Here is a 23304-nt window from a genome sequence, read left to right as displayed (position 1 = left end):
AAACTTCACCTTCAACATTCTAATTTCAATTTTCTTAGCTGCCAAATATGCCTTCAAAACCTCCTCTTCATTCCCCTTTCTTTCGAACTCTTGTAATTCAGCTAGCCGACTTTCTATCATCATATATTTCTTGTTTAACTCATCATACTTCTCAATTCGGTCTAACAACTCTGCTTTAACATGCAAGAATTTGTCCTGATTGTACTCAACATTCTCTTGATAGCCATCGAAGTCGGCTTTCAATGCTTCCAACTCAGAGCTGCTTTGCATCAAATCCAAAATCAGTCTTCCTCTTTCTTTCTCAGACTCTTCTATTACGGCCTTTCCTTTGCTCAATTGCAGCTCCAACATCCCTATTTTCGCATCTTTGGATTCGAGCTGTTTGTTTAGAAACACTCTGCTTTTATCTCCTTCCATCATCATCCTTTCTAATGCTGCTTTATCTCCCTTACTCTTTCCCAATTCTATTTGGAGCCTTTCTATTTGCTCCATAAGGTCTTCTTCATTACTGACCTTTTTTCTTTTCAATGACCCTTCTTTAATTCGTGAAGGCCCATCTTCAGAACATGGCTTTTTCGGAGCGGCAATCGGGGTCAAATTCCTCCACTTTTCATATCCTTCACTTGAGCTAGGGTCTCTCAAACTTTCTGACTCCTTTTGAATTAGAGTCAACTGGCTCCAATCTTGTTTGATGGTTTCAAGGACTTCTCGCGCGGATTGATCCTTAAAAAACCCGGAAAATTCAGCAAGTCCCACAGTTCTTGGGATGTGTTGTATGCCACCTAATTGTCTTATCACCAGAGCCGGAGCGTAGCTGACATAACCTGTGATCCCAATTAAAGGTACCCAGCATTTCTGTCCACAACTTACTATGACATCAACTGATTTAACCCAAGGGGCCTTCCAACTAAAGTTGCTACTAGGTAACTCTTGCAGTTTTTTCATCCAACCTTGATCACCTAGGATTCCCCATTCTTCTTCCTCTACTATCTTCAAAGGTTTTTGGTTAAACCACCAAAAATTATTAAAGATCGGCTTCTTGGTTTCAACATGGCTTACCATCCAGATGTATAATAACTGAGTACAACATCTTACTGCGCCTTTCCCTGTTTTTCTAAAATGGTTGAGGGTCAGCAAGGTCTCAGCTAATATGGCAGTTGTAGGGTTGACATGAGTATTTTCATATTCCACGAATGCAGCAGCAGCTTCTAGACTTATAACCCCTTTTAAGCTTGGAAATAACACGAGACCGTAGATCCCCAGAGCGATTAACCTGTCTCTTTCTAGCACTAAGACGTACTGCTCCTTTTTCTTTTCTAGTTCAACCTCCAAAAATTTCCACTTTAAACCGCTGCCATTCTTCTCTAAAAATCTGCTCAGATGTGGAATCTTCAATAATTTCGACAACTCAGGAATCACCTTGTCATTTCTTAAAGGAAAATAAACTTGGTGCAGGTGTTTGGGAAACTCCATCAACATTCCATATTCCTCTATAGTGGGACACAAATCCACATTTCCAAAGGAAAAGCATTTGTAATCGGGATCCCAAAAGTTAATCAAAGCTTTAATTGCTGGATTCAATACTCCTATCTTTGCAATTTCCAATAATCGCCCATACTTCCCAAAAAATGCCACCTCATCAATATTCTGACTATGGCCCAATATTCTCTTCATCTCATATACTACACAATTCAGGTCTTTGACTACTGGAAGCTTCCTTGCATCATATCTAGAGCAATCTCCCTCTGATAGTTGTGACAATTCAGAATTCTGCCCATATTCCACAGTAGTAAATTTGGTAATGATGGCCATCTTATCGTTTCAAAATGACCTGAAAACCAAATACTCTATGGTTTAGGTTGTGTTATGCAAAAATGTATTTTGTGGAGGCATACACCCTATAGCCTGGTTCTAAATCTTTTGTGTTTGAAGAGGGTAGGTTGGCTATTCAGTCTCTAAAAAGGGTCTCTTGCTGTCCCAGTGATTGCCCTCGTGGAGGCAATATGGGGGCTTGTAGGCAATGAGATGGTCACATGTACCAACTATTACCAGTCTAAGCACTCAGCGAAGAGTTGGGGTTTACACAAACTTAAACCTTGACTAACAGTCATAAGGTAAGCTGCTAGTCCCCCACTTAACTTAAAGTTTGTGTGTGCTCTCAATAATCAAAGTATGTGATGCATGTGACAGTTCTATAAGATGTATGAGACAGTTCTATAAATGCATGAACAATATGTGTAGAAATATTTAAAGCGTATAAGCAGGTAACAAAAGGAAAGGCATATTAACAATAAAAACACAAAAACAAAAACAAATCAGACAAAAACGAAGCTTAGTCCACAAGCTCCCCAGTGGAGTCGCCATTCTGTCGCACGTGAGCGACGTCGCGGCGATCGTCCACCCACAAAAATAATATAAAGGATGGGGGATATATATATCTGGTTAATGTGGGGAGACAAGGAATTCGTTGTCTCTTAGCAGTGAAAAATGGGAGTCGCCACCTAGTATTTTGGTCACTAGGAACCCTAACTGGTCTCAGAGATCGGGTACGGGGACTGGTTGCGTAAAGGGAAGGTATTAGCACCCCAAATACGCCCTACCTAAGGTAAGCTGCATCGTTTTATTGTCTGATAAAATTTAAGGTGTTTTCGTGTGTTTCCTAGTTGTTGGTCCATCTACGGTTCAAGAAAAGTCCTCCTCAATAAGGAGGTCCTTATCTTATCGGGTAAAGCCTAACCGTTCTAATGTCTAAAAAAACATATTTTTAATATCAAGAATACGTTTTACATATAAATTAGTAATCCCAAAGACAAAAAGATTTTTTAGAATTTTTGAAATATTGGCCTAGTTCTCATGGCTTGAATAAACTGGTTATTAAAGCCAAAAATGCATGCTAATACATATATTGTTTTGAAATTTCTTTTGTTGTGAAAATATGATGTTATAATATTTATATATATATATTGGAGAGACTAGGCCGTATTTTAAAACAAAACATTTTTTAAAAATATGTATTTTTGTACGCTTTGACGCAAATCGGGTATTTTAATACTGGGTTTGTAAAAAATACAACCAAATATTAATCCACTTTGATAAAATAAATGCCGAAAAATCAACAATATTTTCAAAGATATTTTTAGAAAATTTTTGAAAGCAAAAGACATTTTTTGTTTTGAAAATCTTTGATGTTTTGATGAAAACCGGGTATTTTAATACCGGGTTTTGTATCTTTACAATATAAAATACCAACCAATATTAATCAAAATATAATAATAAAATTACAACAAAATCACATATATTTTTCTATAATTTTTGCAAATTTTTATAATTTTTTTCATATATATATATATAAATAATACAAAATATAATATATATATATATATATATAATAAATATAATATTAAATCGGGCTGGGTCGGCCCAAACCACTGGGCCGGACTCAGCCCAAAACCATGATGGGCCGGGTCGGCCCAAAAATGTACTGGGCCGATCTCGGCCCAAAAAAGTACTGGGCCGATCTCGGCCCAAAAAAAATTCTCTTCTGGGCCAGACCCGGCCCAGAAGACTGGGCTGGGCCAGGACCCGCCTGGCCCAGCAACAAAACGGGCGGGGGGAATTAATTTCCCCCCGCCCCTGCATGCAGAACGCTATTCGTTCTGCATGCAGAGAAGGAAATAAAGAAACGCCAGAATAGGGGAGGGAGAAGGGTTACCTGGCGCGGAGGAGGCGGTGGCTTGCTGCGTTTCTGGCGGCGCTGTGGCGGAGGCTGGTGGTGCTGCGACTGTTTCCGGCGGTTTGGTTCGTTCTCCCCGTTGCTCCTTTTCTCTTTGTTTTTTTCGGTTTGCTTTTTTTCTTCTGTTTTCAGGTTGGTTCTTCCTCTCTTCCCATTCCTCTTCTCTGTTTTTTCGTTCCCCTCTTTTCCTTCTCTCTCCTTCGTTCTACCTCTTCCTCTCTCTCTCCTCTGTTTTTTCGTTTTTTCTCCCCGTCTCTCCTCTGTTTTTCTTTTTTTCTTTTCTCTCCCCTTTCTCCTCTGTTTTTCCCCCCCTGCTCTCAGCGTTCTTGGCCTCTATTTATAGAGGCCAAGGACGCTGTTTTTTACAGCTCTCGTGGGGGAGCAGCCGGCTGGTCGGCCATTGGGCGCGGCTGCCGAGGTTCGGTGGGTGGTGCGCGGTGGTTGGTCGGCCATTGTGTCCGGTCGGTGGGCTCCAGGCGAGAGAGTGGCCGGCAGAAATTCAAATTAAAGCTTCCCTTTCTCCTTCTTCCCCGCTGCGTGATCGGGGGAAGAAGATGAACAGTGTCGTTCAAAACGACACCGTTCTGCTCTTTCTTTTTTTTTCTTTTTTTTTTTTTGTTTTTGAATGTATGAAACGGCGTCGTTTTGGAGAAAACGCGCCGTTTCATTTAAATGTGGCGCCAAAACGCGCCAAATTTCAAATCAGCCCTCAATCATCTTTTCTTTCTTTAATTGCATCCCTGCCAATTTCGGTCTCCGTCCCTCTTGTTGGCCGCGTTTTTCACTTTGGTCCTTGGCCTCTGATTTATGCAATTGAGCCCTTAATTGATCAAAAAACTTCTAATTTCTTCAATTAGGCCCCTGAATCAATTAATTCCAGCCCCTCCATTTACGCGCCTCTTCCAATTTGGTCCCTGGTTTCGGATTTTCTCAATTAAGTCCCTAATTGGCCCTTAAACTTCAATATTTATGCAATTAGGCCCCTGATTTGACCTAATAAATTCCTAAAAAATATATTTTGGCCCCAGAACTTAAATTTCTTCTAATTAAAGCCCAAATTGACTTAAAACTCAATTTTTCTTGCAATCAAATCCCCTATAAATTCATTTAAAAATCAAATTAAGTCCATAAACATCCAAATTTGGGCTTTTCTCCTCAAATTTCAAATTTTCCTTCTCAACAGGGCTCTCCTCCTTCAAGAATATACTGTCAAAAATCCAATCTTTGTATTTTTAACCTCATTGACCAATTTTCCAACCATTTTCTGAGCTCTTCTGCCTCCTGTTATTTTTTCTTAACCTCCTTTGGCTATATACATATTTTTATATATATATTTTGTGGGGACCCAAAAATGGGTTACAACATCTATCATGTGATTCTCTCTCTCTCTCTTTCTCTATCTCTATGTCAATTCTAATCCCAACATCTATTATACCTATTATAGCTCATCCATATAAATTGTCAAACTAGTTATGTTTCTAGTCCAATTTTGGCTTATAAATATATTCAACTTACATATTTCTTGTGCCAATTTTGGCACATTCCAATGTTTCTTTTAGATTTTCTGTAAAATCTCCCCTTATCATGGAATCTACCATCATTTTCACAATATTCATATTAGTTTCATCTTCAAGTAATATGAATACCATACATACATCAATTAATCAATCTATTTAATTCAACAACCTAATCTCATTCGGCCACCATCATGAAGGCCAAATTACATTATCCATCACTCATATGACCGACTAATTATACAATTCTTCATTTACTTTCTCACATCATTCTAAATAGTAACCAACTTACTTGTTATTGAATACCGCGTATCTAGAATACAAAAATTTTAACCCTAGTAATTCATTTTCTTTAGATTTTAAATATTATAACAAATTGTTTTTGTGCATCTTCAATATTTAATCCAAGCCCTCTATGATCTCGTACATTAGGTAGAACAATTGGTAGTTATTGTCGTACGTCGTTTCATCACTGCTATTAGCATTTTATTACAATGTTATAATTACCACTAAATTTTTATCATGTCATCAACAACACAAAACATCAATACAACATATTTACATTATTAGTCATAATTTCTTTGACATCCTCCATGTGCATAGTACACGATTGTTAAATTGTATCAATTACAAGTCATCAAATAATTTAAAATACATCACATCTATACCGTTGAATTCCTCAATTGTACAACACCTACTATGATCAATGAACTTCTATTCTTACTTTCCAAATGATACGGTCTTCTATCCTTCACAAGGATGAATCTTCATCAATTTTATTTTTTATTTCTTCAATAATCCATAACATAAACACAATTTACTACTTTTGTTTAACAATTAGGTTTCATCCAACATTCCATTTATAGTTCGTCAAATCAGTCATCGTGATAATATTAACACCACACACGTCAATTTAACTTAAATTACATATCCCGGTCATTAGAAAAAGTGATGCCACTAGCCTATTATCGGGTAACTAGTTCTTCTGCACATTACCAGTAATTGAGTCCACCGCCCAATACTGGGCACTAGGTCCACCGTCCATTACCGGGCACTAGCCCTATTATCGGGTAACTAGTTTCACAACCCATTATCGGGCACTAGTCCTATTACTGGGTAACTAATTCCACAACCCTTTACCGGACACTAGTCCCATTACCAGGTAACTAGTTCATCCGTTCATTACCGAGCATTAGCCCCATTATCGGGTAACCAGTTCCACAACCCATTACCAGGTAACTAGTCATGTAACGGTTTCAAGCACCTACATGTGTTACCGTTATTGGGGTCGATTAATAAATCATAAACAAGTATTTCGACACATCTTTTTATAATTCCACCATTGCAGTCGATTTTACATTATATCTAATTTCTTGCCTTATAGGCACAAGTTTTCATGATCAATAGATAATTCACATCACATATAGATATAAATCCAACTAACATTATAAAAATAGTTTAATAGTTTACAAGCTAGGGAAGGGAGATGACCTTTACCTTAAGCTCCTACTATACAAGCTCCTTAGAAGTTGGGTCCCCTTTCGAATGCTTCTCTTACATTTCTATATAACATCCTGAATCAATATTCAAATCTTTCCAATTTATTCATAATATTCATAAATTCACAAAATCAAATACTTCCGTAAACAATTTTCATGGATGTATTTTATTTTCTTGCTTCTCATTTACATTAGAAATTATTTACGCTAACATTAAATGTCCAATTAACTCAATACTTCATCGATGATTTTCAATGTCCAAAAGACATGACTTTTCGTTACCGATTTTTTTTTTTGATGTCCAGAGACATGAATTCTCGTCACCGATTTTCTAATGTCCCAAGACATTTAATCGATCACCAAACAATGTAATTTTAACAAATTTGTAAACACTTTAATTGGATTATGCTATTATACTAAGACAATGAACTTATTGAATAATTTTCTAAATTTACTAATCTTTTTTCTTATAATTAGTCTTTCTATACACTACCATAAAATCGATAAATACAAACGGAAATACCGAGGGAATATTTTCGTTGGTAAATTGCTAACGGATTTTACCGATGGAAATATTCTCTCAATATTTACTGAGAGAATTACAGTGGGAAAAAAATAATTAAAACAAAGCAAAAAAAGATGATGTGCCATTTTTACCAACGGAATGATTAAACTTTTGTCGGTAATTCCGTTTGTAAAATTATTGGTAAACTGCCAACACTATTCATAATGTTAATTACAAAGAGAATCACCGATGGAACATTTCATCGGTATTTTACAGAGAGCTCTAGAACTATTCACTTCCCAATTGCACTGTTAATTACTGTTCTTTACAGACAAAATCACCGACAAATTGAAAAGTCATCAATGAAAAATTTAAATTAAATTAAATATTACATACGAAATCACCAACGGATTGAAAAGTCGTCGGTGATATTTGGCGGTTTCTGAAATTGTTTTATTAAATTAAAAATTATAGATGGAATCCCCGATGGAATTATTAAAAATATTAATAATTAATTATCCATCGGTAAAACCGGTGGTAAAACGCCCTAATTTCACAACAGTCCCGTCTCCTTTCTTCTTCTTCTTTTTCTTCGTTTTCTTCTCTTCTCTCCTCAACTCCTTCTCTTCTCCTCCATGCTCAGGTATGTCTTCTTCGTCTTTCTTTTTCTTCTCTTCTCTCCTCTCCTCAACTCCTTCTCTTCTCAACTCCTTCTCTTCTCCTCCATGCTTAGGTATGTCTTCTTCTCTTTTTTTATTTTTTCTTCTCTTTTTTTTTAATTAGTATACTTTATGAATTTGTTTTTTTTTCTCTTCTTAACTTCACTTGCAACTACATTAAGGTAAAAAAAAACAATTCTTTTTTTTCGTGTTTTTTTCACTATATTTGTTTTTTATTTTATTTTTAATTGTTTTTGTTCTTAATAATTGTATGAATGTTGTTATAGGATTTTTTTTTATATGAGATCAATTTTTAGTTGATTTATTTATAAGATTTTTAAATTTTTTTCATATGAATTTTATTAGTTGAATTTATTTTTTCGTGTTATTTATTTGTTGCAAATTTTTTTGAGTTGATTTTCTTCTTCTTTTTTCCAAGCATTTTGAGTATTATAGAGTGTTGATTAATATTAATTTAATTATTTTATAGTTTTGTAAAAAATATATATATTTTTAAATAATTACCGACATAATTATATACGGTTTGTTTCTGAGGGAAGTACCGACGGAATGAAAAAAAACATTTCTCGTTTTTTCTGTCAATAAATTCATCGCTAATAATATTTTTTTATTATCAACGGACAAAAAATTACCGATGAAAGATTCACCGACGGAGACTTTCCGTCGGTGATTTCTTTACCAACAGAATGGTAATGCAAATACCGACGAAAAATTCCGTCAGTAAATCTAAATATTATGGTAGTGATAAATGTAAATAATAATTACTTAATTATGCTTGAATACTTTGCTATAAAAACCGCTTGAATACTTTGCTATCAAAACCGCTTAAACTCTCTTTTTTAACAATAACTAACTTCCTGAAACGAATTTCATCAACTCTTAACATACAGATATTAATCAATGCTATCAAATCAATAAAATGTTTTGAAGTATTTTCTTACCTATAAATTGGACTTGCGTGATATTATTTTATTTGCATCCATCAAATTTTTATCCAAGTACCAGAATATATTGCTGTAAAAAACATGGGAAGTTTTGGCAAAAACATCTCCTCAACACTATTTTTCTATATCGGTATACTTATCATTACACCGGGGTTTGCAATTCGTACTTATGAAGAAAATCCAGAGCTTTCTCAACATTTGGAACCATGCCATGCAAAGGTGACAAAACGTTGTGCAATCGAAATCTCTAATAGTATATACAACAACAATACTCCACTAAAAGCATATAACAACCGGGAAAGCTTGCCATGATGATTTCATAAAACTATTCATGTCAAGATTGCCTAAGAAAAAAGTAACTTTTGTTGTAGCTACGGGTGACCAAATTTGGAACCATTCTGCTGCTATTGCAGCTTTGGCACCTATTGCATCAACTCTTTCTATTCTACCTTAAATTGTACTAGTATAAATTGTATGCTATAATAAATATCTTTATTATGATAACATTTAAGTCTTTGGATAACCATTTTGCTACTTTTTTTACTATATTTCATTTTCTCATAAGACAACCTACTACTCAAAAATCTAAAATTTGATATAAATGTTTATATATACAAATCTAAAGCAATGAGACTTAAAGAATTAAAAACCAACTAAGAAACCCCATGATCCCTTAAATTTCTTTTATACAATATTGAATAACATCCCTATCTACTATCTCTTTTTATTCCTTATTTCAATCACTATTGATGCAAATATTGAGCAACAAATCAAACCTTTTCTTTGGTTTGGTGAGGAGGGAGGTAAAAATTATGCAATGTTAAATGGATCTTTATTGTTCTTCTAAGAAAACAGGAGGGCTGGGTATAGGTTCTTTTACTAGTGAAAAACAAAGCCTTGCTTTTTTAAATGGCTTTGGAGGTTTGGGAGCTTGATTCATGATTATGGAAGGATATTATCTACAATATTCATAATAAGGAATCAGCTTTAAATATGTCTTCCCTCAGTTTAAATTCCAATGGTAGTGCATGGTCTAGGATTGTTAATGTTTGTCTTTTGGTTGGTAATGATCATGATTCTAGCTTTCGGAGCGATGTGTGGATGGGGATAATTGTCTCGTTGTCCAGTTTCATAGAATTTTTAGTGTATAAGAAGATTAGGTTTCCTCGTTATTTAATATGGGTATGTGGGATGAATATTCATGGTTATGAAATTTCAGATGGAGAATGGCTCTTAGAGGAAGATAGATTGACTCATTTGATTCTTTATTCGATAAGTTGTCTAATATATTGTTATTGAGTGAAGTTGATGATAAACTAATTTGGAAACCAATTGTAATTGTGTTTATTCAGGCAACTATAGGTGTAGTATTTTATAATATCCTAGACAACCTAATTCATATAATTCTTTTTATGGTGTATGGAATAGGATTGGTTCCTCCAAAGATTGGAATTTCTTGCTAAATGTCTATTCTTATTGTGCTATTGATTTGTTCATCTCTCTTAATGGTTTGATTTATCAAAAAACCATCTCAACTCAATAGTTTAAGCTGTTAGGTGAGGTTCCAAGATATGAGTTATATTATTCTTCAACACACCCACTCAAGTAAAAGCCATTTGGGCTTGAAACTTGCACAGACCCACATTACCTTGTGCTTAATTTTTATCAAATAAATGGGGATGATGAGATTCGAACTTGTGACCGTTTGGTCATCAAGGCTCTGATACCATGTCAAAAAATCATCTCAACCCAATAGCTTAAGTTATTAGGTAAGATTCCAAGATATGATTTATATTATTCTCCAACATGGTTCAATGATCAAATAATAAGAGTATTAAATCTCCCATTTAATGGTCTCCCCATGAATGTCATATGCTAAAATCTAATCTAATGTTGATGGTTCTTTTATTGGCAAACCTGAATTGGTTGATATTAAAGGGGTTCTTCGCAATCATAAAGGTTTGGGGCTTGATTTTTCCTCCACTCATATTGGAATTAAAGATTCAAATGAAGCTTGGTTGCTAGCCTTGATTAAAGTTCTTAAACTATCTTCTTAGCCAAATAATTTTGTTGGAGTAAATTTATTTTTTAATATGATTATGTTGTTGTGATAAATTGTATAAATAAGCCATTTAATATGTCATCATGGAGATTTCGTAAACTTTTAATCTATACTTTCTTCGTATCTGGGTTTGATTTTTGGTTTGTCCATTTCATTTGTATTCGTTTTCACTGATCATCCATTTCTTTTTCTTTTTTTAGGGTCAAATATTACATTTTTCTTTCTGAAAAAAAAATAGTAAACAAATCATAAACAATGATGGTGCAAAAGAATTGTATTATTATTAAACGAATCATAATCAATAATCGAATGAAAAAATGATACAACAGTAAAATAATCAAATTAAATTCTGAAACGATAATTAAACAAAACAAAGGAAAACTAGAACCATGAATTTTTATTCTTAACCACAGCCTTGAATGAATGAAGTGGTGACCAAATTCTGTTGAATTAATATTGCTGAGAGCTCTATCTTTCATCCGTGAAATCCCACTTTGCAGATGCTAACAACTTTGACTTCAAATCCTGGCGAAGGCATTCAGGCATTTTTTGGCCTTTTAGCATCCCGAACCAAACTATCTTCAATTTTCGACGTTTCATTAGAAGTAATCAGAGGATACGTCTGTGGAATAGGACTGTGGGAGTCTCTTCTAAGAAACTGCTTGAACCACTTGACTGATTGTTTAGGATATCGTTTCAAATCATTTTTGTAATCAACATAGTAGAGGCCGAACCTCACAGCATAACCACTTCCCCATTCGAAATTGTCCATTAAAGACCAAGCAAAAAATCCCTTAACATCAACACCATGCTCACTGCAATAAATAGATATTGAATCCCAGTTAGACGGATGTGGTAACTTAATAATATAATTGTTGCTATAGATTAAAAAACTTATTATCAATGATCTTTAGTTAATAAATGAAAAAAATTAACTCACTTGATGGATCTCAAAACATTCTTGAGGTGGTCTTTGTAAGATTTTTCTCTTATGGGATCATTAAGAGCTTCCTTTAGTGATGAAGCATTGTTATTTACGTCATCAACCCCTGAAAACAAATCAGTAAAATAAAGCATTAAGAACATACTTAGTGTTAGAGAAGTACTAAGAAACTTCAATGTAGCATAATGTATGATCGTTCATTTCAACCATACCATTCTCAGTAATGTAAATTGTTGGGCTCCCGTATAGATCTTTGGTGTAATTCAAAAGCCTGCTGATGCCTTCGGGATAAATATAAAGCCATTTTACACCAGCCTGTGGACCTATCGGGATTCCATTTCTCTCTCCTGCAAAATTAAGAAATAACAAAGTAAATTAATGAATTCATAATTCATAAAACATCATCTAATTGATGTTATGTAATTGAAAAAAAAAATAAGATGAATAATAAAGAAAAGATATCAATCATTAGTTACCTGTCCAATTAGCACGAGCATCTGACATGAATCCAACACTCTGATAATTTGCATCGATATTTTGAGCATAATATGTTGTGTAGTAATTAATTCCAATAAAATCATACGATCCCTTCAACATCTTAGATTCCTCGGCAGTGAACTCGGGCAATCTTCCACCAACAAAATCATGCATGTTACGTGGATAGTCACCATTAGTTAAAGGATCCATGAACCAACCAAGCATGAAGTCGAGGCTTCTTTTGGTTGCATTTTGATCTGCTTCACTGTTTGAGTAAGGTTCAAACCAATGAGAAACAAGTGTTATCCCAATCTGTCCACCTTGACATGACTGATATTTTTCCTTGTATAGTTTCACTGCCGCAGCATGAGCAAGCAACAAATGATGGCTAACCGTATACACTTCAGTGGCACCAGTGTTTAAGGATCGGTGTGGATCATTTACAACGACAGAAATCCTACCGGGTGCCATCGTGCCCATGTCATAACCTTGAACACTGAACATCCATGGCTCGTTCAAAGTAATCCACTTCTTCACCCGGTCTCCAAAATTTTGGAAACAAAGGTCGACAAAGTCTCGGAAATCATTTCTGGAAATCAATGTTTTATGTGAGAAAATTTATAGGAATGTTTTAAATTTTAGAGAAGCATAGGTCCACAAAGTCTCCAGAATGACAGATTAGATTATAATATTTCGAAGCTACAACAAGTTTGGATATTTGAAGCATAATTAACGAAAGGTCGCTACTTACACAATGTTAGGACTTAAGAAACCACCATATTTATCTTCCAAAGCTTGTGGAGTATCCCAGTGAAAGAGAGTAACGTAAGGCTGCAAACCTATATATTACAAAACATCATATAATCAGATGGAGCGCACAAGATAAACCATTTGTTGTATAAGAATTTTCGCATCAATTTTTGGCAAAATATTATGATTAATTGAAGGGAAGGGAAAGGTTATAACCATTCTTAAGGAGGTCATCAATGAGATCGTTATAAAATTTGATGCCTTCTTCGTTTACTCCAGCACTTAACCTGCCATCTGCATTTTCCAAAAAAAAATCCAATGGAAAGCTATATATCAAATGGAAATTCACAACAGATGTCAAAGTCACATCCTGCTAGTGTCATTACTATTACTATGTTAAGAACAAATTTCAAAAAATATAAAAACTTACGTGGTAATACTCTAGACCAAGAAATGGAGAATCTGAAAGCATCCATTCCCATTTCTTTCATTCTTTGCACATCTTCCTGTAACATTTATCAATTTGTTTTAAGAACAATCACACTTATATACATCATATAGCTAACCACAACGAAAATATGATGAAGAACTCCCATACCTTATAGCGATGATAGAAATCAACAGCTACATTTCCGTTGCTATGATCATTTATTCTCTCTGCAAACATTGAAAATAATATTATTTTTAAAGTTAATAATGGTGGTTTTCTGAGGACATTAACATAATTCTCTTCAACTTTTTAGCGAGGGAAGTACAAATTTTAATGAGAGAGATTGGTACCTGTATGTTCCACAGTGAAAGTGTCCCATATAGCTGGTCCTCTACCATGTTTGTTTGTTTCACCTTCATACTGCATATCATAATAAAATAATAACGAAAAATTAATTAACATAACTAGTATTATTTTAAATAATGTTCTGTTGTCCCCTCCTAATTACTGCACTAGAGGCAGCAAAATTTAGAGTATGTACCTGGTAAGCTGATGAGGATGTTCCGAATACAAAATCATCTGGGAAAGAATTACGGCTGAAGTCATCAATGCTTCCCATTGCAGTCTAAGTATTGAATTAAGCTGGCACTTAGATAAATAAGGCTTGGGTTTAGTGTGTGAAACAGAGGTTTAATTGTTTGGGTACAAAAGAATGTAACGCAAGTTTGTAAATGAGGCAGAGATTCTGTGCTTTTCCTTTTCCTCGATAGGAGAGATGGTGAGTTACAGAGCTATAGAATGTATGAAGATGTAGAGATAATTTGGTGCAAGATGGCATGGATGGAACAACCATTTTATAGGGCACTTCCAGCGTGTACAAGCAGCATTTTCTTGACTTTTTTTGTTCTTTTATTAGTTTAAATTAAGGATTAATTTCTTTGACTTTGACAAATTTATCTCATAATGCTTATCTTTTTCTCCATTTTTTTGTTGTCTTGGTGAGAACGCACAACTTCATAATTTCTAAGAAGTTTCAAATAATCAATATATATATATATATATATATATATATATATATATATATATATATATATATATATTCTTACATACTCTAATAAAAATTAAACAATTTCGTTACATGTTGTTTAATATACAAAATCAAGCTGCCTCTGCCGGGTCCCATAACAATAGACTCTTTGTTTTCACCCATCCACTTGGTGGTGGCTTCCTAAAATCTTTCCTTTTCAACTTTTCCACGAAGACAATAGATTAGTTCCCCCAGTAAAAATTATATTCAAAATTTTTTAACTGATCGATGTTCTGTTTGTGATCAAAGAAAAGTCTTTTTTTTAATAAAAAAATTCTTATCTTATCATATAAAAAACCTAACTATTTTAATACTAATATAAAAATTAAAGGAATTATCTTTTTATTTAATATCAAAATTACATCTTACGTATAAGTTTATAATTTCAGATACTAACAGAAAACAAAATAGATTTTTTTTGTATTTTGAATTTAATATAAAAAATACATCTTATGTATAAGTTCGTAATCTCATGTATTAAAAAGGAATAAGATAATTTTTTTTATATTTTAAAATATAGACCAAGTTCTAATGATATTAATAAACTAGTTATTAAATTCAAAATGCATGCAAATATATAAGACTATTTTTTGTGATTTTTTTAATATAATAAAAATATACAAATATAATTTATTTTTGAGAGAATTGGTCATATACAAATTAAAATAAAAATTATATTTTCAAAAGAATTTTTTGTTGTTTTGTTTTTGCGGGAGGAAACTGATTCGTTGACTACTGAAAAACCAGCTTGCTTTCAAATATTAAATAATGCAACCATGAGCTGCGAGGTAACTTAAGGTATTTTGACGAAGAATGAAGTGTATTTTGACGTGGAGAAACGTACTTCATAAATACTTTAAAGATACTTTTAAGGTTAATCTTGTCTGGATAAGTTTTCTTTGACTTTTATTGCACACGTTGTCTCCAACATCTTATGTCTATCTCTTTCATTTATTAAGTTATTTACCTAATTAATTAATTAATTAAGCATTGTCATCTTAAAATTAATGACACTCTAATTTACAAAGCAAAGTGCCTTGAGATATTGTTTGTTAAAAAACCATCGTATAATTTTCCATTGGTCATCGATTTCGAGCATTCAACTAGTTGAGACTGAATCTAGGCATAAAGCGTGATTCAAAAGTGGTGACTTTGGATATCTCCATTGGCACCGTAGGACCAGCTCCCTCGTAATTTCTTCGTACTTTCAAGCTCTAACATTATCCGTAGGACCACTTTCGACAGCGGCCTGTAGGGTAGACGAATCGCTATCGTAGCTTGAATTCAATGCCCCATCTCTAGATTCGATCACATAACTTTAAAACAAAGACCCTCCATCGTAATTAAATTCTGCTGAATTAGTCAAGTCAAGCCTCTTGTACTTGTGATTTGTCGGTTACTTTCAACTTAATCCAGCAGCCACATCCCAATTGAATGTGTTTTCTATTCTCTTTGGTCATAGCCAAATTAAAAGCAGGTAAAACATGAGATTTGGTAATGTAGAGTCTTTTTTGGCACGTAAGGGGTTTTATGGTAAATCTGTTACATATTACACAATCGAATCCACATATAATATATTAAGGAATGTATATAAATTAAAGGTCGTGTTAGTGTCATTATTGCTAGTGTGAATCCACATATAAAAGATTAATTATTTTCAATATCAATAAAAAGGACAAATTACAGTCTTTATGTTACCGTGAATACATAAATGTTAAAATAATTAAGATGAAACACAAAAAGGGGGCTAGAATTCTGAATGATCCGTATATTATGAGTGCTTAGTCTTAACCTAAATACAAATTAAGTATATATAGGTTAAACTGAAAGTACTATTCTACCCTCACTAAATAAGACTACATAAATATTATTTAACATCTCCCCTCAAACTCACGATGCGGCAGCTACAAGCATCGAGAGTTTGCCAACCAGAAAACGAAACCGAGAGATGGAATGCGCCTTGGTAAAGAAATCTGCAATCTGCAAGGAAGAAGGAACAAAAGGTAAAGAAATGGTGCCATGCTTGAGATGATGACGAGTAAGATGACAATCGATCTCAATGTGCTTAGTTCGCTCATGAAAAACCGAGTTGTGAGCAATCTGAATAGAACTCGGGTTGTCACAATACATAGGAGTAGGATGAGAAAAGAAAACTCCCATATCAGCAAGTAACCAACGTAACCAAACAATCTCTTTGGTAGTAGATGTCATGGCATGATATTCTGCTTCGGTGGATGATTGAGAAACAATAGATTGTTTCTTGCTCTTCCAAGAAATAAGAGAATCACCTAAAAAGATACAGAACCTGGTAATGACTTGCGATATGTGGGATCACTACCATGATCAGCATCAGAGTATGCACGCAACTCCAAGGAAGAGGTGGATGAAAGTAAAAGACTCTGAAAAACTGTACCCCGAAGATATCGCAAAATACGAAGAACAGCTATTCAGTGAACAGTAGTAGGAGAAGCAACAAACTGACTAACAACATGAACAGCATATGCAATATCTGGACGAGTAATGGTGAGATATACCAAACTCCCAACAATAGTGCGGTATAAAGTAGGATCTATCAAAGGTAAACCATCAGAAGAAGAGTATCTCGCGTTGACCTCAATAGGAGTATCTACAGTCTTGTTATCAGTAAGTCTAGCCCGCTCAAGAATATCTGCAACATATTTCGACTGAGAAAGAAGGTAACCTCTAGGTGAGTATGCTACCTCAATACCTAGAAAATATCGAAGATAACCCAAATCCTTCATTTCAAATCATCTAGCCAACTCTGTCTTCAAGACTGAAATACCATCAATGTCATCACCAGTAATAATCATGTCATCAACATATAAAGACAGAATGATACGACCTGCATCAGTGCACTTAATAAAAAGAGCAGAATCATGACTGCTAGAAACAAAGCCAAGAGACGAGATCACAATAGAGAATTTCTCAAACCAAGCACGGGGTGCTTGTTTGAGACCATATAATGCTTTCTTAAGCTTACAAACATATCCAGACTCATGTGAAATACCAGGAGGGAGTGCCATATAAACTTCTTCTTGAAGATCTCCATTCAAGAAGGCATTTTTAACATCAAGCTGAGAAATATGTCACTGACGAATCGAAGCTACGGTAATAAGAGTACGAATAGTAGTCATTTTTACAACCGGGGCAAATGTCTCCTCATAGTCCATACCATACTGTTGAGAGTATCCTTTTGCAACCAGCCTAGCTTTGTATCGCTCAATAGACCCATCAGAATTAGTCTTAATCTTATACACCCAACGACAACCAAAAACACTCTTACCAGGAGGTAGAGGAACCAGATCCCAAGTATATGTCTTATGCAAAGCAGAAAGTTCCTCATCCATAGCTTGCTGCCAAAGCGGATCAAGAATTGCCTCTTTATAGGAAGAGAGCTCAAAGAGACAATGAATAGAAGCTAAAAAGAAAGTAAATGATGAAGAATAACAAGAATAAGCAAAATCTGGTAGTTTTGTGGACTTACGAATGCGGATGGACTGACGTGGAGGTGGATCCACAATCTCAGATGAAGCTTGAGGGGCTGTAGATGAGAATGGAGTTTCAGGTGTGCTAGAGAGTAAAGTACCAGTACTTGTAGAGTTATGAGTACAAATTGATCGAACATGGAGAGAGGTATCATTACCAGAATCCTCGGAAAAATGATCTATATGAATAAGATCAGTTTTAGTCAGGCTATGAGTACTGGATGGAATAGAAAAGAAAGGTATATGCTCAAGGAAGACAACATGACGAGACACATAAAGTTTCTGAGTTATTGGATCAAAACAACGATACCCCTTTTTACCTTCACCATAACCTAGAAAGACACAAATAGTGGATCGAGAGGATAACTTACTGCGTTCTACATGAGGATGAAGAACGAAACAAGTATAACCAAAGACTCTAAATGATGATTAATCACGGACATACCCATATAACTTTTCAAAAGGAGATAGACTCGAACTATGAGAAGATGAAATCATATTAATCAAACTTACAGCAGTAAGAACAGCTTCTCCCCAAAACTCATTAGGAACAAAAGCAGACAACAAGAGAGAACGAGCCGTTTCGACAATGTGCCTATGTTTTCTTTCAGCGACACCATTTTGCTCAGAAGTATGTGTACATGAAGTTTGGTGGATGGTTCCATCTAAAACAAGCAATTGGCAAAATTTATTAGAGGTGTATTCCCCACCCAAATCACACCTAAAGCATTTGATCACAGTAGAATGTTGAGTTTTGATAAGAGCTCGAAAAGCTGCATATATCTCAAAGAATTCAGAACGATGTTTCATTAAATAAACCCAACAATAACGAGTATGTTCATCAATAAAAGAGATATAATATCGAGACCCTCCTTTTGTAGCAACAGGAGAAGGTCCCCATACATCATAATGAATCAAATCAAATGGTGAAGAAGAAACAGAAATACTTCGATTAAAAGGTAAAGCAGAAAATTTTGCCAGTTTACATCCACTACAATAAAAAATGTCACAAGTTTTCAAATTTTCTAAAGCTCCTGTGGATGCCAAAAATCTCAAACGAGAAGACGAAACATGACCTAAACGGGAATGCCATAAATAAAAACTAGAAGATGAAAGACTCAAACGAAAGGAAGAAAAATCAACAATAGTAGTAGCAGCGGCAGCGGCAGCAGCAACTGGCACTTTTAACTCATCCAAAATATATAGTCCATTCTCCCTACGGCCTGTCCCAATCAGCTTCTGAGACTGCAGATCCTGTACACAACAAAAAGAACCAGAAAACATAACTAAATAATCACCAGAATCACATATTTGACCAACAGACGCAAGATTCAATTTGAGTTTTGGAATAAGATAAACATTAGGGAGAGACAAGTGAGGTGTGACAACAGAACCAACACCTGCTAAGGGCATAGGAGTGCCATCAGCAGTCACAACAGGAATGGAGGACAAAGGGGACACAAAGGTAAAAGATGAAGAATCTGGAGACATATGATGGGAAGCACCAAAATCCAAGACCCATTCAGAGTGTGACATACCTGAGGAACTATGAGGTAACTGACCTATGGAAGAAGAAGCGGACATTGCTTATGGCTACAAAGAGAGAAACTTCTGAAATTGCTCAGCCAAAGTATTAGGATCGGTAATATAGCCTGGGGAAGCTACTGCTGCGGTATTGTGGTGTGGTGGTTTATAACCCTGAGGTGGTCTTTGAGCATTAGATTGTGACTGGCTGCTAGACTTCCAAGCTTGATTCTGATGTCTCAACTTAGGACACTAAGCCTTCCAATGACTTTTCTACTTACAGAAACTGCACTCATCAAAGCCAACCCTTGTGTAGGACTTGTTCTGATGATTAGAGAATGACTTAGAAGGTACTACTAGTACCGAAGGATTTAAAGCAGAAAGGATTCCCTTTTCAGAATAAGATTGAAGACGTATTTCTTCAGCCAATAACTCACTGACAACAGAGTCAACAGAAGGCAATGGAGAACGATGTAGAATTGAACCTCTAAGTCCTTCAAAATCACTGCGAAGTGCTGTTAAAAACTGTACCAATCGTTGCTGCTCTCTACGCTTAATATAGGCACCACATGCCTTTAATTCTGCCGATTTTGTAAGAGCTAATTGATACCAAAGATCTGTCATAGCAGAATAAAACTCTTGAATACTCATATTCTTCTGATGAAGAGCTCGTATGTCATTCTCTAATTGATATTGTTTTGCAAAATTTGATTGTGTGAATAACCTTTGCAGATGATCCCTAACCTCTTTTGTTGTCTCATACTTCGCCAACTGCGTACCTATCGAATGCTCAACAGAATTGTTGATCCAAGTAATGATCTTTGCATTATTTGCTTCCCATGTATCTATCAAAACAACATCCCCCTCCTCAATATTCTTAGGTATCATATAAGTTCCACTAACATACCCCTACATCTTCTTACCCTTAAGGAAATTTCTCATTACATAACTCCAATATGAATAGTAATTCCCATCCAACCTCACACTCACAGACTGAAGCGAATCATCTCTTTCAGTAGCCATAATCAACAGTCACAGAGAACCAGAATGCAAAAGCAGCGGAAAATAAAATACCAAATTGCAGAAACTGAATAGAGATTGCAGAAACTAAACAAATATCTTCTTGATGAAATACCGAAATAATTGCAGAAACTAAATGCAAATACCAAATTGTAGAAACTGAAGGGAAGATGAAATACCAAAATAATTACAGAAACTGAATACAAATATCAAATTGCAGAGGCTGAAGGAAAGACGAAATACTAAGTTGGATTCGCGAACTTGTGTTCCAGATTAAGCTTCGTTCCATAAAACCAGCGTTGATACCATGTTAAAATAATTAAGATGAAACACAAAACGGGGGCTAGAATTCTGAATGATCCGTATATTATGAGTGCTTAGTCTTAACCTAAATACAAATAAAGTATATATAGGTTAAACTGAAAGTACTATTCTACCCTTACTAAATAAGACTACATAAATATTATTTAACAATAAAAACGTTAACAAACTTTTAGCGTATCCTACATTACATTGTTTGAATTCTTGTTGGAGATTTCTATCTATACACACGATAAAAAATACAAATAATCTTTCAGTTTAATTTAATTTTAAACAGTTCAATTTGTTTTTTATTTTTAGACTTATTTCATTTTTCTGTTTCAAACTTCTTCTCGATTTGTCTCCATCAATTTGAAATGCTATTAGTAGTGAAGAGGAAGGGATGAGGCTATGGTTTTTGGTTATGGTAGTCGTTGACGGTTGATCCTGGTTTAATGAGAGAAAAGGGGTTTTTTTGGGTCTGTTTTTGGCTTGGCTGACAGTGGCCGGTAGATGAGGAGCTGTTGTTGGTGGAAGGGCTAATATCAGATCAGTAGGTTGTAGGTGGTGGTGATAGTGAAGGTGAAAACGACTCAGAGAGGAGAAGACAAGGGGTTTCGGCTGAAAGTGTGGGTTACTGGTTTTAGCAGTGATTATGGCTAAAGGAAAAAGGGTAAATAGGTGTTGGTTAGGTGTTGGTGAGGGACAACGTGGTTGGCTGAAACAAGCTATGGTTATCATGGTCGACAATGAGAGAGTGGTTTTTTAGTTGCGCGAGGATGATGTCAACAGCACTGTTGTGTAGTGATTCTCTTTAATCTTAACCGAAATTATTATCTTCATCTCGGTCAACCTGAGATCCAAATCTAGCAATCCTTTTTAATCAAAACAAAAATCTCAAATAGCTCTACTAACCTGAAATTCTAATCTGGCGATTTCCTTTAACCAGAACAAAATTCTTTGTCAAAAGTTCAGTCAACTTGAGATCTCAGTCTAGCGATCCCCTTTAACCAAAACCAAAATCTTTGCTAAAAGTTCGGTCAACCTAAGATCCCAATCTAGCGATCATCCTCTGTAACCAGAATAAAAATATAAAACAGTTTAGCTAACATGAAATCCCAATTTGACGATTCCCTTTAACTAGAACCAAAATCTCTATCTGCAACTCGGTTGACCTGAAATTCTAATTCGATGATTCACTTTAACCAGAACAAAAATCTGAATTTTTTTTTTGGCTAACTTGAGATCCCAATCTGACAATCCTTTTTAACCAGAACTATGAATGTGCCTTTGGTGGGGTTAACCTGAAATCTCAATCTAAAGACCCCATTTAACTAGAACCTTGGTCTTTATCTTTAGCTCCTAAGAGAATCATATTCTCACACCTATTCTCCTGCACAACTATTTTTCTTTTTAGCTTAGTTGATCTAAAATCCTGAATCTCAACGATCTCCTTTAACTATAACTTTTCGAGGGTATCTTTAATTATTTTGATTGAATCCAAAACATTTTGAAATCAGTGAAATCAGAGGCCAAATTGAAAAAAAATAAAAGTTTGATGGTCAATTGGAGGTCTAATTGAACAAATCAAAAACCAAGAACCATATTGTAAAAGACACTTAACTTTAGTGATGACAATTGAGTTTAGCAAGGGTGAAATTGTATAAAATAAAGAGTTCACGAGGCAATTATGAGTGAAATTAAAAGAAATTGCAAGAGTTGGTATTAAATTGAAATTTGCCAAATTTGAAATTAAAAACCCTAATTTATAGGATTTAGCCTAGACGATGTGTTTTTCGGCCACTGTGTGTATCTTTTTCTTCTTCCATATATAATTAAATTTACTATGATACCAAAGGAAAAAAAATTAAAACTCTAAGTTTTATATATAATGACGCATTTATGCGGCATCACAATAATCACCCTTATTGGATTAGGATTTCAGTGTTTGACAAGAATAAAGAATTTTTGTCAATAGTTCATCACAATTGTTCAGTCAAATCAAACAACCGTATTAAACTAAGGATGCATTTACAAATTAAGCCATTTCCTTCATTTCCTCCTCAATTTAAACCCCTAAACTTCAAAAGCCTTTATAACTAGATCTCTGAAAAACTTGGAAAACTTTTCTAAAATCATATCTCAACCACCAGCAATTTAAAATCCTAAAAGGCTTAGGACCCCTGTTAGTTATATCTATCATCAATGAACAGGTCTATGATTAGAAGTGAATTTAGAAGGCCAATTTCCCTTAGATCAGGTGAACTTTTTACCTAGTAAAAGTTATTCTGGCAATTCAAAAGCATTTTTGCAGTCAGAAAATGCTTTCA

At 34.7% G+C, this 23304-nt stretch overlaps 1 protein-coding gene across 2 annotated transcripts in view; it reads right to left on the bottom strand.

The window, feature by feature from the left end:
* Nucleotides 1-11196: 11196 nt before the first annotated feature.
* The window catches only part of LOC18097640 (beta-glucosidase 12), an 83397-nt gene continuing 71289 nt past the window's right edge, over nucleotides 11197-23304 (bottom strand). Inside the window, exons 2-11 of one of the 2 annotated variants that reach the window (XM_052452323.1) lie at nucleotides 14079-14174; nucleotides 13888-13957; nucleotides 13706-13764; nucleotides 13538-13613; nucleotides 13324-13401; nucleotides 13109-13196; nucleotides 12357-12946; nucleotides 12093-12227; nucleotides 11878-11986; nucleotides 11197-11752 (exon numbers count right to left, since the gene is read on the bottom strand). In XM_052452323.1, coding sequence (XP_052308283.1) covers nucleotides 11476-11752; nucleotides 11878-11986; nucleotides 12093-12227; nucleotides 12357-12946; nucleotides 13109-13196; nucleotides 13324-13401; nucleotides 13538-13613; nucleotides 13706-13764; nucleotides 13888-13957; nucleotides 14079-14156 — 1560 coding nt within the window. In that variant the 5' untranslated portion in view covers nucleotides 14157-14174 and the 3' untranslated portion in view covers nucleotides 11197-11475. The remainder of the gene's footprint in view (nucleotides 11753-11877; nucleotides 11987-12092; nucleotides 12228-12356; nucleotides 12947-13108; nucleotides 13197-13323; nucleotides 13402-13537; nucleotides 13614-13705; nucleotides 13765-13887; nucleotides 13958-14078; nucleotides 14175-23304) is intronic. The other variant, XM_052452324.1, reaches the window with a different exon arrangement.

The sequence above is a fragment of the Populus trichocarpa genome, chromosome 4 (assembly GCF_000002775.5).
Source record: "Populus trichocarpa isolate Nisqually-1 chromosome 4, P.trichocarpa_v4.1, whole genome shotgun sequence".
Lineage (NCBI taxonomy): Eukaryota > Viridiplantae > Streptophyta > Magnoliopsida > Malpighiales > Salicaceae > Populus > Populus trichocarpa.
Note: the sequence above shows the minus strand (reverse complement) of the source record. Positions and strands in the feature narration are given on the sequence as shown.